Raw genomic sequence first — 17,369 nt, 5'->3', positions numbered from 1 at the left:
CTTCATGCCATATGTATCCCACGATAGTGGAAACTCAACCACCACATGGTACGATAACTCACCCAGCCTCCTCGCCTGCCTTCTGGCATTTATCGGGAACACTTTCCTTTCCCGATATTCAATTTATATCCTGTGAAATGGCCAAACTCCCCCAGGATCTCCAGGATCCTATCTAAACTCCCAACTAGGTTGGAAATGTGCAACTGGAGGTTGTCTGCATGCAAGGAGACCCGGGGCAGAATTCTCTGATAATGGGGCTATGTCCCCACGCCCGCGAGAAAATGGGCACGAATCACTCTGGACTTTCCTGGAGAAGGTCCAGAGTGATTCTCCATTTTGAAGGGGACTAGCGGGCCCTAGAGTAGTCCTCGCAGCTCCGGCTGCCGATATGGGGCCCTGCACTTTCGGCCGCGTGTCCGCACATGTCCGCAGCGGCCACCTGTAGCTGCGGTCGCACGCAACATGGCGGACCCACACCACCCCCCCCCCAGATCTCGTGCACCCACCGATCGGTAGCCCCTGATAGTGAGCCTGGCTGCCTTGGAGCCCCCCCCCCTCCCCGCCCCCGCTGACTGATCCTCCCCGCCCCCGCTGACTGATCCCTCTGCTCCCCCCCCACCAGGGCTGCCGCCAACTGGGTCCGCAGCCGCCACTCCGAGCTCCCGCCAGGTGGAACCACAAAGCCAGTTGTTGGCGGAGAATCGCCGCGGGGTTTCTTTCAATGGCCCCCGACCACGCGCGCACAACTGCCAGCGATTCTCCAGTCCCTGGTAGACTCGATAGAGGGTCTGACGCCCCATTTTCCGCCCCGTGCCGAGCGCGATTTTGGCGCAGAAAATCCCACCCCGTGTTTGATCCCTCTCCACTCGATCTCCCTCGACTCACTTGAGCGCCATTGCCAACAGCTCTATGGCAGAGCAAAAAGCAATGGGGAGAGAGGGCATCCCTGCCTCATTTCCCATTGTAGCCCAACGTACTCCAAACCAATCTTATTCGTTCAGACACTAGATTTCGGCACCTTTTAGAACAGCCAAACCCAATCCTTGCCTGAACCCGAACCGACCCAACAACTCCAACAAATATGCCCACTCAAACGCCTTCTCTGCATCCATTTCCACCATCACTTCCTGCCTCTCAAGAGAGCATCATAATAATGTTGAGCAGCCTGTATGAATCTGAGGGATTCATGCCTACATAAGCAGCCTGTATGAATCTGAGGGATAGCCTGCCGACATCGACAGCTGTCGCATTTACTAGCCCAGTCTGGTCCTCTCCTATCACACCCAGCCCACAATCTGCTCTCCGCCGGCACTTTTGCTAACAGCTTTGCATCCACATTTAACAGTGAGATTGGATAGTATGAACCAGTCTGCTCTCAGTCTGTATCCTTCTTTGATATCAGGTGATACGGACATCTATGACAAGGTGTGTGTGTGCGCTGTGTGTGCACGCGTGTACTCCTTGCCATCGACACATGATACATCCCAACAAGCAGAGGCCCCAGCTCTGACCCAAATTTCTTATAAAACGCAGCTGGAGACCCATTTGGACACGATGCCTTCCCTGCCTGCATCAAACGTACACAGTCCATCACCTTCTTCAGCCCAACTGGGGCCCCCAATACCCGCACCTTCTCCTCTTCCACTCTTGGGAACTCCAGCCCATCCAAGAACTGCCTCATACCCTCCTCCCCTGTGGGAGGCTCAGATTCATGCAGCCTTGGATAGAAGCCCTCCCATTCACCTTCTCTGGCTCCGACACCACTGTACTTCTCTCATACCTCACCCTTCCAATCTCTCTCATTGCCACCGACTTCCTTAATTGATGCGCCAACATCCTGCTCACTTTTTCCCTGCACTCATAAACCGCCCCTCTGCAGCTGCCCTACTGCCTTTCTCGTGGACACCAGCCCAAACTCCATCTGCACACTCTGCCTCTCCTTTAGCAACACCACCTCCAGCACTACAGAGTATCTCTGGTCCATCCTCAGACTGTCCTCAACTAACTTCAGCCTCTCCTCCCTATGTGTACGAATTGAAATAAATTCTGCCCTTATTACCGCCTTCAATACTGCCCACAGCATGGAGGCTGTGACCTCCCATATATTATTCAACTCCATATAATTTTGAATGATCACCCTCACCCTCTCACAGACCCCCTTGTCCGCCAGAAATCCGTCATCCAGCCTCCACTGCGGCCGCTGAGCCTCCCCATGCACCACCCGCAGATCCACCCTGTGTGGTGCGTGGCCAGAAACCACGATAGTCGAATACCCCAAATCAACCATCTGCACCAACAGCGCCTTAGCTAGTACAAAGAAATCTATCCAAGAGTACACCCGGTGCACATGTGAAAAGTATAAAAACTCCTTTGTCCTCGGCCACCCAAACCGCCTCTCCCATACATTCCATGAACCCCATCAACTATTTCTCCGAAGCCGAAACCTTCAGGGACCTAGCACATGATCAATCTAACCTGGGATCCAGAACCTTGAAACTTCCCATGAGCCGTGTGTTTCCAGGTCCAGAATCTTCCCCGCTAACCATCACAAACGGCCGATCTCAAAGGTCACACGCTTGTTGACCAGCATCACCACCCCCCTCTCATCTTCATATCCAACCCGGAGTGGAACACCTGCCCCACCCACCCCTTCCTCAGCCTCGTTAGATCCCCCAGCTTCAGGCGAGTCTCCTGACTACCACCCTTAAACCAAGTGTACCAAATCACACGACTGTTTAACCGACCTGTTCAGCACCATGTCCGCACATTCCACATAATCAACTGGGTCAGGGGCTCCCCGTCCCCTTCCCTGTTGGTCAGCAATATCCCTTTTTTACCCAGCTTCCCCTGGTCCATGCCTTCCGGGCCCTCAATAAGATATCTGCCGCCATCCCTTAAACTCCATCCCTACTTAACCAACTGCGCCACAACAGCATTTCCTACCTCAGTAACCCATCCCTCCCCTCCATAACCTCACAAAAAAATAGCCCCTCCCCCCCACGTCAACCATTAACTAGCCAACCAGCTAACATGGTGGCCCCCACACGGGGACTCTGTCTACCCCCTTTCCCCAAATCCACCCTTCACTCCCCAAAATCCAAACATAAATGAAAGCTTACTCACTCGCTTTGCTCCCATTCTCATTAAATTCACCAATCCACATTCCTGTGAACCCAATTCCCCACATTTAACATCTCCACAGTTCAGTGTCTTCACACTCCTCCCAGTCTGTAGTCTCTCAAACTCACTCACCTCCTCTGGCGTATCAAATTAAAGCTCCCAATTCTGATGCCTGACCCACAGACAAGCAGAATACAGCATCCCAAACTTCACCCTCTCCTGGAGGAGGGCAGCCTTGAACCGGTTGTAGCCAGCCCTCCATTTGGCCAACTCCAACCCAGGCACTGGTATATTCTCAGCTCACTCCCTTCCCAGGTGCACTTCTTTCTCTGCCTCGCCCATCTCATGATTTTGTCTTTTATCAAGAAAACAATGCAGCCTCACCACCTTCGCCCTCGGCGACTCCCCGCTTTTAGCTTCCTCCTCAGCGCCCTGTACACCTGATCCACCTGGAGGGGGTGGCCAAAGACCCACTCGCAGTCAGTTTCTCCAGCATTTTTACCACAATTTCAGCAGCTTGCACTCCTTCAATCCCCCCGGCATCCCTACAATCCAGAGATTCTGCCTCCTGGAGCACTTCAAGGTCCTCCACCTTCTCCCTCGACCTCTTATGGCTGTCCACCACCAGCTCCATCGCCGCCTCCAGCAAGGCCACCTGCTCCTCGTGCTCCCCCATTGACTCCTCTACCTTCTGGAGTGCCAGGCCCTGCCCCTCCAGCTCCACTCTCTCGATAGCTGCCCTAAATGGCTCCACCAGCTTAGCCAGGTCCTCGTGAGGCCACCTTCCTTTACTGCTGGAAATTGTTGTTCAAAATGTTCATGTGCTGCTGTCAACCACTGGGCGGGCAACGATGCACCCCTGCACCCAACGCTATCTTTTTCTGTGTTACACCTCAAATATTCTCGCAGTCAAGCTGCTGCCTCTTACTTGTTACACTCATCGTCTGGCAAGCCATAAACCAACCCCAAAGGAGTATTGCAATCATTCAGTACATATGCACCATTCGTCAGTAAAATACCCCTCAAATCAGGTGGGAAAGGACCAGAAAATTCCACCTTGAGCGGGAGCCACCAAATGTGCCATTACTCACTCCATGGCTACCACCGCAAGTCTCCCTGTGGGAGTTTGGGTGTGTGGGAGCAATCAGTCTGGCTAGGTACAATCGTTATCCAGAGGTTAGGAGTGGTTTTTGTCCTCTTAACATTTTCTGGGTAACAATTGGTATAATCCAGTCACACTCACCTGAAGATCGCATTTTCAGATCGTTTTCATTGTAGGGGAATTGCCTTGGGGAAGTTTGTACTTTCGGGCAATTGACGTGCAAACTTTACATAGAAACTTAAGGGGACTTCCCCAACATATCGGACACTGGGGAGCTCAGGAGTTAAGGCCTATTATGTCATGTTTTTCAACCTTATAACTAAAATGCAAAGAAAATACACGTAATAACGCAGGGAGCCGTTCATAGAAATTTTGTCAACATGTAACAATTAATTTTCTATATTTTCTTTCCATCTGAAGGCTGAGGGACGATCACATTATTTACGTTGCTGTGAAAGTATAATTTTAGGCCAAATTAGAACACTATATATTTGCAACTTCACATTGAAGAAAAAGCGAGAATAAGCCGACTTAGACCATAAATGTCACTGAAAACACAAAAACAGTAAAAGTTGTTGTTCCTGCAAAGAATGGAACGCTTGCAAAAAGGATTGTTCCCAGAAAGTCATTTTAGCAGGACCAGCTCCATTCTGGCATTTACACTGTTGAAATTTACAGATTACCATTTTTGCAACAGCAATTCTAATGATATGTAAACAATTGTTATTAATTACAGATTTGTACCTTGGTCACATGCCCAATGGCCGAATTGAGCAGTAGATTTATTGGTCTTGGATTAACTGCTGTTCAAAACTTCCTACTCAGGTGTATGCTTCCCTATTCTGCCCCTTTATTTTCATCCTTTTGATTATTTACAATCTCTTCAGATAATTCATCAGGACTATTTCATGTAGATTATTTCTCCTCTTCTGATTTGCGATACGTTTGACAGAATCCTCAATTTGGGCATCACAGTCAAGAACAAAGAACATTACAGCATTGGAACAGGCCCTTCGGCCCACCAAGTCTGCGCCGATCCAGATTGCCAAACGATCTATATTCTGCCATTCCCTGCCCGTTCATGTGTCTATCAAGGTACATCTTAAACATTGTTATCAACACTCCCGAAAACAGTTCCATGAAGAAATGAATTAGCTACATATGGGCAGTCATTGTTCCTTAGATTTCAGGGGAAAATCATATTCCTTCTTGCAGATCAGTGGAGCTAATAAAGATTCAGCTTTGTACTAAAAATGAACTTCCAGACCCACAAATGCTTCTCATGGGAGTTGATTTTTACAAATTCCTGGCATCCATTGTTTTCTGTGATGGATTGAAATGATCCAAGAATTCCGACACTTAACAAGTTATAAGGGTCTTTCCTGTTGACTCCTTTTTTACCCCCATTATTTTTTGACATCATCATTTTGATCCAAGGATGCTAAAGGCTTTCAGCCAAGCAGGGGAGATAAGGAATTCAAAGTTACAAAAGAGAATGCGAATGGACATACGTCTTTAAGTCAAGCAGGGGAGATAAGGAATTCAAAAGTTATAAAAGAGAACACTGCGTTAGCGTTGGACAGCAAACCTCTGACTTTGTGGCACCCGAGAGATAGAGTGGGACTCAGTTCGATTGGTTGGCTAGTGGCCAATTAATTGGTCAAAAGACCGTATTCTGCTCGGTAAGAGGTCGTGATTGGATGCTGCCTGAGTGGGATGATTTCCAGAGACCGAAGGAAAGCATAGGCGAGACCTGGACACCAAGAAAAGGACCTGCTCTCTCTCCCTCGCATTTTTGCTGCATATTTCATTATAGTTCCTGTTATTAATAAAAAGTAATTGTGTTTACATTTACAAACTGGTGACTGTAATTATTGAACAGCCAAGGGCCAAAGACTTTGGTATTTTTTGAAGAATTATTGGTTAATTCAATTGTGTTGCAACGCCGGGTAATGGGAGGCTGGAATTGACTGCGTCCTAACCCAGGGTGTCGTTACAAAATGAAGAGGCCACGTCACAATCAGAACCATTTATAAATATGGATAAATTCACCATTAACCTGGTTACAATGTTAGATTATCATTTTATCCCCTAGAACAAAGCTTATACACGCACAGACACAGATACAAGGAAAATTGCAAGTGAGAAATGCTATTATAAGAAAAATGTCTCAAAAGTCTTCACTGGGGTTTAGTCAGTCAAAAATTAACATCACGAAAGGGGTGACTAAAACCTTGCTCACAGAAATAGAAGGGTCAATGCTACATTTTGAGAATTAAAAAGGAAAATAGAAGAATTAGGAGAACGGAAGAATTGAGCTAAAATGGTCAAAATAGCATTTTCACGTAATTTTTCTGTGAGATATCAAACAAATTCTAAACACTTTCTACATGCTTGCATCATTCCAGATGTTCTGGGCCAACTGTAATATATGAAATGCTCTACTACTGTAGCCACCTGGGGTGGCCACGTCCTGATTCCAAAATGGACACTCGCAAAGAGTACAGGGAAAAATGGACAGCACTAGAAAAACAAGCAGGTACAAGGTTTCCTGTGGATTGGAACTAGCAGAGCCCAGACAGAACTGAAACTACAAGCCATTAGCACAGTAATGAGCTATCTCCGGGGACAAAAGAGAAATATTTAAACAATCGGTACCAGGGCAAACTCCCCGGCACCAGTGGAGACTAAAACAAAGGGAGGCCAACGGTTACCTAGGGCCCGCCCAGCGATCGGGGAACGACCCCGTTATTGGAGAGAATCGATACAAACGATTGGAACATGGTCCAATTAATTGGGACCAAGTCCAGGGTCCGCCCAGAAGGGCGCGAAACCCCTTGGGGTATAAAAAAAGAGTCCCCAAGGTCAGTTCGCTCTCTTACTCTTCTTCTTCACCTTCACCTTGGCCTTTGGCTCTCAGCGACGAGAGGCCCGCCAAGCACCAGCCAAGTAAGTCTAAGGTCAACGCACGCTATGAGATAGGCGCTCCTAGCTACTATTCTATACCAGTTCGAAGCCAGCAGTATCAGAACCGGACAACGGCCATTGTTCCTCTGACTGAGTGGGCCCCCGAAGCTAAGTATAGGCCTTTAGTAGTAGTTGTAGTTTAGTGAGTAGAGTTTGTGCACGAGTAATAATTGACTGTGTGTGTAAATAAATGTGCATTGATTTCAAACTTACTAACTGGTGTATCGAGTCATTGATCAGCATTCCGTTTTGAACCTTGTGGCGGTATCAGAAAGATACCTGGCGACTCTTGAGCAAAGATAATTAAAACAGAGCAAATTAAGGAAAGCATAACGAGCAACACTACCTACCATATTACTCTTTCAAGAACGGATATTAAAGTTTCTATTTTGAGCAACAATTAACAGAAGAAACTATGGAATGAGAATATGCTCATTCTCTCTCGAGTTGAAGATCTGATGCACAGATCTTATGTCCAATTTACATCTTCCTATAACAAACATAATTTTTTGTACAAAGTTAGGTAGTGTTTACTGTATTGAATAGTTTATTTTGCTATGTTATAAGTGCTATTTAATATTGGTAGTATACTAGCCCACAATAAAATTATTCTGCTTCCAATATCAAAATGACATCAGTGGGGAGATGACATGAAAGAGGTACGTCCCATCATTATATTCTGACTGCAGTACAACTATACCTAGTATTAAAAAAAAAAACCGTCCACAGTAAAGCAAAGATCATTTTCCCATCCAATTTTTCTAATTGCTTCACCTACAAATGGTACAGGAATCTCTCAACTGCTTTACTCAAAAGTATCACATCACATTAAAATACATGCATATTGACTTCCAACCCTTCTTTTTGCTGAAATAAACAACCTGAGCATTACGCTAAACTCCTCAACATTTCAAGGGAATCCATATTAAGTGTTCCTGTGCTGATAGCTAAAATAAGTGGCATTTAATGGACTGTTTACCAGAACGGAATATAAAAGGTCTATGAAGTAAAAACAAATGGTTAAGTTAGAGGTCAATTTTATCCTGGTATCCCAGGCAACCAAATTCACAGAATTGTCACAGTGCATTAGACCATTTGGTCCATAGTGTCTACACCAATTCTCCAGATGACTTGTCAATTTCTACCTTTCCCCCCATACCTTTGTGCATTGCCAATGCCCTCTTGACGGCCTCGATTGAACCTGCCTCCACCATACTGCCAGGCAGTGCATTCCAGACCTGAAGCAGTTTCTGTATGAAAGAGCTTTTTCTCACATCACATTTGCTTCTTCTGCAAATAACGTGAAATCTGTGCCATCTTGTTCTTGACCCTTTTACAAGTGGGAACAGATTCTCCCCATCTACTCTGTTCAGCCCCCTCATCATTTTGAATATCTATCAAATTTCCTTTCTCCTCGCCATAGAACAGTCCCGAACCTCTCTAATCTTTCTTCATAACAGATCAGTTATGAACTGATCCGTGGATCAGTTCTTGTAAACCTCTCCTGCACTCTCTCCAACACCTTTACATCTATAGTATAGTGCACAGAACTGTACACAATAGTCCAGCCCTCACCAGCTCTTTTGCCATCTCCTTATATTTTCTTTTGGGTTCTGAACAGTATATCCGGTTCTCTTTCCATGCATTAAGCACTGCAAGCTACTGCAGATCATGGTCAATTTCTGCGCAATTTTCCAGGACTGGTACATGCAAATTAATAAGGCCCATAAGTCCACGAGCAGCAAGGAATGCCATGAACTAGTGAGATTTAGAAACTAGCAAAAGGTACCTTCTGGAGATCATTAAGACTACAATCACTATACTCCTCAACCATCAGTTATCCACAACACCTTGCAGTCCCATCCTAATTCTTCCTCTACAGAAGACAGCTGTGGCAGTGAAGGCAATACTTACTCAGGCATCAGTCTGAAACAAACATTCCGGTCGCATTGCACAAACTAGCATCAGACAATAATGAACCAATTGTCAAAGTAGGATTCTTCACAGTACAGCGATCAATGCTGGAGGAGACTGTAGGTCAGATACTCCAAATAGATTTCTTCATGTTATACAAATTTGAGAATATTTTAAAATGTTTATTTTTAATTGTCTCAAGGAATGAGTACCCCACATTGACTCATGGTGTCTTTCACTTTTTATTGAAAAAATCATCCATAAATTAATACAAAAATGTATAACAAATGATCAAAGGTGTGAAAGATGGGACAGAAGGCTTTGAGGTGAGAACTCTAATACTTTTCAATGCTTTTCAGTGCACAGGTCTAGAACTTTGCTGATCTGTCCAGCTCTACTTGGAGACATGCAAAAATTAGACCATACAACAAAAGTTTAAATAGGAACCATAGTCTATAAACAGTGCATGCCAACATTTGAGAAAAAGGATTTATATTATCAAGCTTTCTTTGTCCATATTCCTGCATCAGTGTTATAGAAGGTTTGATAGATTTCTACTCTCTTGTATATTTGCCAACTTCCTTTGCATGCAATTTGGGTCACATACAAACATATTGTGGGTCTTGTGCACCAAACATGGTCAAAAGTGATCCAAATCAGGATTATTCTTCATTCCAACAGCATGGAACATGTTTGTGAAATGGAGAGGGGATTTTACCAAGTAGATGCATTAAAAAAATTAGAATCTGCAGTTTGTATTGTTTTAAGCTAAAGGCTGGGAAATGCCTTTATCGAGACAATTTTGGAGCTTGTGCTGCCTCACAACAGCTTTCCAATTCTTAAAACTATGGAATTTTTCACAGCGTTTTCTATATTATGTTGGAACATGCACATCACAATTTTCTCCTCTGTACAAATACACAAAACTCAATTGGAGAGAAATCACCAAAACATGAACAGTACATTATTTAAGTGCTTCGTCAAAGCCATTTGGGGGAGGGAGTGGAAGTGAAACAGAAGGAAAAAGAGGTGGAAAAAGAGACAAACATATCGTTACATATAGCTATAAACCAAAACAAAATACAATCACAATTGTATTTCTGCAGTTAAGCAATATACCAGATTCATAAATAGCAACACAAGTTACCATTGATAGCTGAAAATGAAACCAATCAGCATTCTCTTTATTGCTATACACTCTGACTGCATCATAGTCGGTCTTCAGGATAATCTGTAATATTCCTTTGTGAAACATCAGCTTTAAATTCAAACATAAAAACTAAGTAAGGCTCGCAGCCTTTCAAGGACGCAAGTCTAGGAGAGTGAAATTCTTTGCCTTGAAAATCTTTAGCAAAAAACGATCAGCAAGAGAACAAAATAGGAATTCCATTTTGCATTCAAACTAACAATTTGGCTAAAAAAAAATGGACAGGAGAAGCTTCATCCCTAGATGTCCTCTCATGCGGACTGATCATGACCTTGCAACAAAAGCTTTCATGTCTACTCACTTGGGTTGTTCCTCACTGCAAACAGCAGGGCCCGTGTCATTTATTCTTGGGTGTGATCATAAGACTCATAAAAGGTGTAAACTAAAGATTGATACAAAAATATACATACATATATACATATATATACCCCACTTTTAAAACAAAAATATCTTTTCCCTCATCTCTTCTCCTGGCACTTAAAGCAATGGACCTCCAGCAGTTGTGTTAAAGTTGCAACGGGTACGCTCATCATGTTTTACCAAACACTTCATTTATCCTTGGCAAAGTAAACTGCAGAATCATGTGCCTGGGCTCCATATCCAACCATTCTCTCATGCAGTGCTCAGCTACAACATCTAATACTATAAACCATGTTTCTTTTTAAAATGGCTAACAATTTAAACGGGCAATAAGCTTTAGCACCTAATTCGTTAAGTTAACATTTTACTAATGTTTACAAACATGGTGGGAATAAAGGCAAATGTGCTCACCAATCCAGACAGACGAGCTGAAATTATCAGCTAAATGCCATAGACTAGAGAAGGCAGTTGAACTCCAAATGCAGAATATTAAATAAACAAAACTTTGCGGTTTCACAAGTCCTGGATGTTGCCATAAACCCAATTCATAACAAAGATGGAAAATTGTTTTCTACGCTTTCAGTGTAGTAACTTATGAATTGATAGAGCAAAATGCTACAGTATCATTGGCACACATTTGCTTTTCACAAAATGCTGATATTTCAAATATAAATCAGTTGCATTGAACGTCAAGAACCACAGTTTAACTAAGGCATGTGCAGAAATGCCAAATTTTCTCAGAACAATCTGTGAATTTCAACAGCGAGAGAGTGTAGCAGTAAAGAGAGCTGAAGTGGAACGCTCAATAAGTCATATATTCAGGAACACATACTAATAAAATCACCTCACATTTAAAATTAAGGGGATTATATCGAGTGTGTTCTGTGCTTTACATATACAACAGTGTCAGACTTAAATTGTTGATCTCATCATGTAAACCTTGTGGTTCAGTAGACTATAAATAAAAAAATATCTGGCAATTCACAGCTTATTTACAAAAACTTCACCCACTAGGAAGTGCATCAACAATTGCTAGTGAATAAATAAAAAATGGTAATGGTATGCTTTTCAGCTAATTTAGTATTTGATCAGAAAGTGATTGGAAAGGAAACTGCTCACGTCCATTCCTGTTAGCATCCAACGCCAAAATATGATACAATAGTTTCCAACTAGATCTGCAGCTTGGAATTCAGTTTGATTCATTGCCCCGGTGCTGCTATGTGGATTCGACAGTTTATTTTTCCTTCTTGATCAATGACGTACTATTATCCAATTGGAAAAGTGGGAATATGAGGTTACGCGCATGAAGTTCATGACACAAGAAATTTCAAGCCTGATTTTATCATGCTCACCGGCGCTTCTACATCGCCATTGACCATTACCCAGCCTGTTGTCAAGGAGTAAAATCAAACTGCTGGCTAATTCCATAAGACTACGTAAAATAACTTTTATGTTGTCTCATTGCAGATTTTTTTTTTAAACCAGGTTTACAAGTCCATAACTTTTTTCTGACCAAGTGGCCCAAACCCTCACGAAACTGTTATGCCCATTAGAACTTAATAGTCACCCACTGGAGCCAGCTCCGGTGTCAAGTTTACAGTTATATTTTTATACAAGACTTCAACTGTGATATTTGGAAAGTACTTCAAGTTTTGCAGGCCATCAAGCTGTTGCCTCTCTTTAGAATGTCTCAATAAAGCATATCTGCAACAAAAAAAAACAAAAAAAATAGTAAAACAGTTTGTCAAGACTTTTGATATTGGTTTGGAACAAACTCATTTCAAAAATGCTATTGTATTTGCATATAACTAAGTGCACATTATGCAAGATAGATAGGTTCAACTTCACAGAATTAAAAGTTAGTAAAATAAATTGAGTACAGAGATAGAATCCTAACACCATTAGTGCAAGCTAATTATTGGAATACAACTGAAAATTTTCTCAGAAAGTTTGGCCGAAATATCTATTTGCACAGCATGTTTAGGAACTTCCGAAGTAAACCAGATACATTTTCCCCAGACCAGCACGTTGTTGCAAGGAGGTTATTAGGGGACAAAACAGTGCTGCCGCAACAAAGACAAAAGCATTGCCTCCCCACTGAAGATCCAACCACAGTGAGGGTTACACTCAGAAACCACTAGACAAGACCACTTGGAGGAGGGTACCCAAATCCCCCATCAAGTCTACTCCCAAACCAAACGAGGATTCTAACAACATAGAGGCAATTATACAAACTCTCATTTCAAAAATTCGAACAAGGCTTAACCAACCACCCACTGGCGTGCATCCCTACTCATATGGCTTTAAAAACAACAAACACATGGAAGAATCAGAAGGAACCCAGTCTTCTCCAGGTTACAATATCTGCCTGGGCCTTCGAAGGAGATGAGTACTGATTCTCAAAATGTAAAAGGTTGGATTCTCCAATTCTGCGGCTATGTCCGCAGGATCCTTCTGGTCTTACACCAGAAAATTGGCGCTGTCTCCCCCCCCCCCCCCCCCCCCCCCCCACCCCCCACTGATCCTCCGCCCGGTGGTGGGCTAGCAGCTGCCCCCGGCTTTACCTGCAGATACGGCCGCAGAATGGCTGGGTCTGTGGCCACGCATGCGCATGGTGGAAGCCTGCAGCGGCCGTGCCATGCAAAAACGAGTATGTCGTTTTTGAGGGGGCGGAGCATTGCAAAAATGCCACCACCCCCAATTCCTATGCAAAAGTGGATTCTCCAGCCATTCGCCAAATGCAATTTTGTCGGTGATCGGAGAATCCTGCCCAAAGTAACAAAAAATAAAAATAAAAACCTGATACAATTAGTCTCAAGTGGGGGCTATTAGCAATCCAGGTGAGGACTTAAACGAACCCGACCAGCCACCACCACACTTATCATCCCTCCATAACCCCATTGTCATAATTGCAAGGATTACAGCATCCAAAAAGGGTGCAAAACTGCGCATAAATCACAGATCACTTTGCCGACTCAATATGACTTTTGCTCAAATAGGATAACAGACAAGCCTTGCCCTCGTGCTCACACATCGCACACCCTTGCTAGGAGCAGTCAATTCTCCTAGCATAATCACAAGAGAATAATCACAAGAGAATAAAATCCAGGATTATTGATGAACTGCAGGTTAACAACACTATCTATGTTGCTTGGTGAAGCCAAAATCATGACAGGGTTTCTTAAATTCCATTAAAACTAAGTGCTTTCAACTCCACCATGCCATCATCCTGATGCCCAGGTGACTCAGAACCTAAGCCCTGGCTGATACGACCAGCCACCTCCAACCCCTCACAATGAGTATCAAGATTGGGACAATAAGACCAATAAGTCGGGGCCAACAAAAGTTGTACTCACCTTCCCAAGAACTGCACTTCCCCTCGATGGTGATGAGGAACAGATTTGTATTTTCCTAAATCACCCACTGGTCTTGTTACTGTAAAACCAGCAAACTGAACCCTAAAAAAACAGGCAAATAGATTCTTCAATACAAGTTATTAGTTTGACAGTTACATGTAAATCATTGCACTTGATTAGAAGAACTCCAGGGGTTAAGTCAAATATTGGAAAGTTTCTTCATCTTCATAACAAGGATTTTGTTGCAAAGGTACAGGAGCAACACATCTGCCAGTTGAATTTGACAAAATGGTCCCAGCATGTGCAGCTTTAAATAAAGTATAAAAGGTGACTCACCTTTGGCAGCTGTGCTGTTCATTCTTCAATTTAAATTATCCTCCATTTACCATCAATTTGTGAGAGAAGGGGAGGAGAAAAAAGAATAACTAAAGAAACTTGTTCTAAAAAAAACACTTTCCTGACTAGACGAGCGTGATCGCCCAGACACAACATGACCATCAATAACCCAAACCAAAGGTGCAGGAATGAATCAGCTTTCCTTTTTAAAACTGAAGAATTCAGTACATAATTGGCAACAATTACTGGACAAGGATAATGTCTCATCAAATCGGTTTCGAAGACGAGTGAAAAGAAATGTGCATCATGGCAATAGCATAATTTAGAACCGCAAAACAAAGAACCAAAATTAACACCATGTCTACATTCATGGTAACTTAGCCAGGAATAGTGGAGGAACAGTGCTAATATATTCATATCTACAAGAGTCAAATTTCACTAATTACATTAACAATGACAAACAGATTGATCCAGTACAGTGAAACATCTGTGCCTTTATTATTCCTGAAATGTTTCACATTCATTCTTAACAAGATATGTATCCTAACTCTTAAATAGTTATTCAAATGCAGTAACAGGATTTACTGCCTACGTAACATTTCCACCACACTTCTAGCTCAGCAAAAAATTCAAATGTCAGTGTCACATTTACTCTCCATCTAGTTTACCCCTCTTCTATATGGGGATAATTACCTGGCCTTTACATAGCACCACTCCCCAAAGCAGCTTAATCACAAATTAAAACACTGTGGGAGGCCATACCTACTTTTCAAACCCCTCTCCTTGGCAACAAAATCAGAAAGCATCATATTCCACAATTTACAATGAAAAACAGCTGAATTCTGTCAAGCTCTTTCAATAGCAGACTGGGAATGCTGGAAATCCAAATTAAAACATCCTGTCGACACACAGTAGTATTGCCAGCATCTGACGAGATCTAAAGCTAATATTCCTGACAAGTCCCTCCAGTAAAATACAAAAGCTTGAATAACATGAAACATTAGCATGACCAGACTTTTGAGCTTAGTGCTTTTTCCCCCCCCAAAATTCCAGAATTTTAACTCGTTTTTTCTATAATCACTAATTCAATTAATTATCAATTATTTTACTCAAATAGAAGGTAAACATATCCTGTTGTGAGATTAACTGGATGTTTTATCTTCAGTGCTGCTATGTTAAAGATACTGAAAGCATTTCCAAGGCAAAAAAAATGCTCCAGATATCTTACAATAATGGCGAGAATGTTTAATCACCCTTGACCTGTTTTGTCAGGAGGTTGGTCACATTTCTGTGGCCTAGGATACATTTAAAGCATTGCAAGCCTCTTAGGCACTCCAGTTGAGAAACTGAAATCAGTGTGCATTCCAACTTGGCACATGAGGCCACATTCCTTTCATCTACTGATTCTTGAACCTTCCAGATCCGTGACCACTTCTCTCTCACTTCCTTTGGACACCCTCCAATTTTGTTTCCACTCCTGCCACAATTCCAAAATTATTTTTGCGAGACACAAAAATGACGTTATCCCTCCTTGACCCCATGCTCTGGAATTCCCCCTAAAGCCTCCTCTCTCTCATCCTTGAAGATGCTTCTTAAAACTACCTCTTTTGACAAAGCCTTCGATCACTTCACCGGTCCTAGTATCGAACGTATAACATCATTTCATAATCATCTTTGGAGAAAAGTACAAGGTGTTGTTCCTTCTGCAACCTTCAACATTGTAAACCATCCTCTTCAATACCTTTCCTTAATTTACTAGCTCAGAAATATTCCTTTTACTTGGTTCTACTCTCAACCATCAGACCATGGCCAACAATGACATCTAGAACACAGAACATACAGTGCAGAAGGAGGCCATTTGGCCCATCGGGTCTGCACTGACCCACTTAAGCCCTCACTTCTACCCTAGCCCCATAACCCCTCCTAACCTTTTTTGTTCACTAAGGGCAATTTATCATGGCCAACCTACCTAACCTGCGCGTCTTTGGACTGTGGGAGGAAACCCAAGCAGACACGGGGGAACGTGCAGACTCCGCACAGACAGTGACCCAGCGGGGAATCAAACCTGGGACCCTGGCGCTGTGAAGCCACAATGCTAACCACTTGTGCTACCGTGCTGCCCAAATTCTGTTCCAAATTCCTCACAGTCATAAAGAAAGAACATTCTTGGCTCCTCCTCTTCCTCATTTGCATGCAAGGAGTCAGTTTCTACAATTACAGCAGTAACTCTCCACGCCTTCCGACTACAGTCTTTGAGCTTCCAGTTCTGAAGGAACCAAACCTTTCTTCAGCTAAACAATGGGAAGGCCAAACCTATAGTTTCAGCACCAAAAACGAACTCTATATTCTTGCCACTAATGCGAACCTCTCCCACTCATCACCTCAGAATAACCAGACTATTTGCAATCCTCATATCATATTTAAATTCCAAATTCTCTGTACCAAAAAAGACGTTTATTTCCATCTCATCCCTGATAGATAACCATCATATCCAGACTCTTGTAATCCAATGCACTCTGCCTGGTTGCCTACTCTCCATTCTTTATAAATTTCACCCTTGCCCATCATCCAAGTTTGCACTGATCTAGGTTTAGTTTTGAGATATGGGGAGACAAAAAGACAAACTTTTCATTATTGCATTTAAATCTCTCAATGTCTTCATCCAACCAAAACCAGAACCTCACAGCCCAATAGCCATCCCTCCAAACTCTGCTCTTCTGGGTCGAGTTTATTTTGCTTCGCTGCCCCTTTCACCCCACCAACATATTAAAAAAAATAGAAGCAGGGATAAACCAAGAAACTCAAGTCAGCTCCGCCGTGCAAATTGATTATGGTTGATCTTGTTCCTGCCTTTTCCCCATTTCCCTTCATTTCCCGAGAGACCAAAGCTCTATTAATCCCAGCCTTGAATATACTCAACAATGGCACATAGACAACCTTCGAGGGCACACAATGCCAATCTTGAGGCCTTGCCCCATGGTTCTAAATTCCCCAGTTAGGGGAAACT

General features: G+C 43.2%; 1 protein-coding gene across 2 annotated transcripts in view; it reads right to left on the bottom strand.

Moving 5' to 3' along the window:
• Positions 1–9,326: 9,326 nt before the first annotated feature.
• Positions 9,327–17,369, bottom strand: part of LOC119969489 (beta-1,4-galactosyltransferase 5-like) — a 121,453-nt gene continuing 113,410 nt past the window's right edge. For both annotated transcript variants that reach the window (XM_038803171.1, XM_038803172.1), the window contains exons 8-9: positions 14,027–14,128; positions 9,327–12,374 (exon numbers count right to left, since the gene is read on the bottom strand). In XM_038803171.1, the coding sequence (XP_038659099.1) occupies positions 12,227–12,374; positions 14,027–14,128 (250 nt within the window). In that variant the 3' untranslated portion in view covers positions 9,327–12,226. The remainder of the gene's footprint in view (positions 12,375–14,026; positions 14,129–17,369) is intronic.

Source organism: Scyliorhinus canicula, chromosome 7 (genome assembly GCF_902713615.1).
Source record: "Scyliorhinus canicula chromosome 7, sScyCan1.1, whole genome shotgun sequence".
In the NCBI taxonomy this organism is placed as follows: domain Eukaryota; kingdom Metazoa; phylum Chordata; class Chondrichthyes; order Carcharhiniformes; family Scyliorhinidae; genus Scyliorhinus; species Scyliorhinus canicula.
This window is presented reverse-complemented; position numbering and strand designations above follow the sequence as displayed.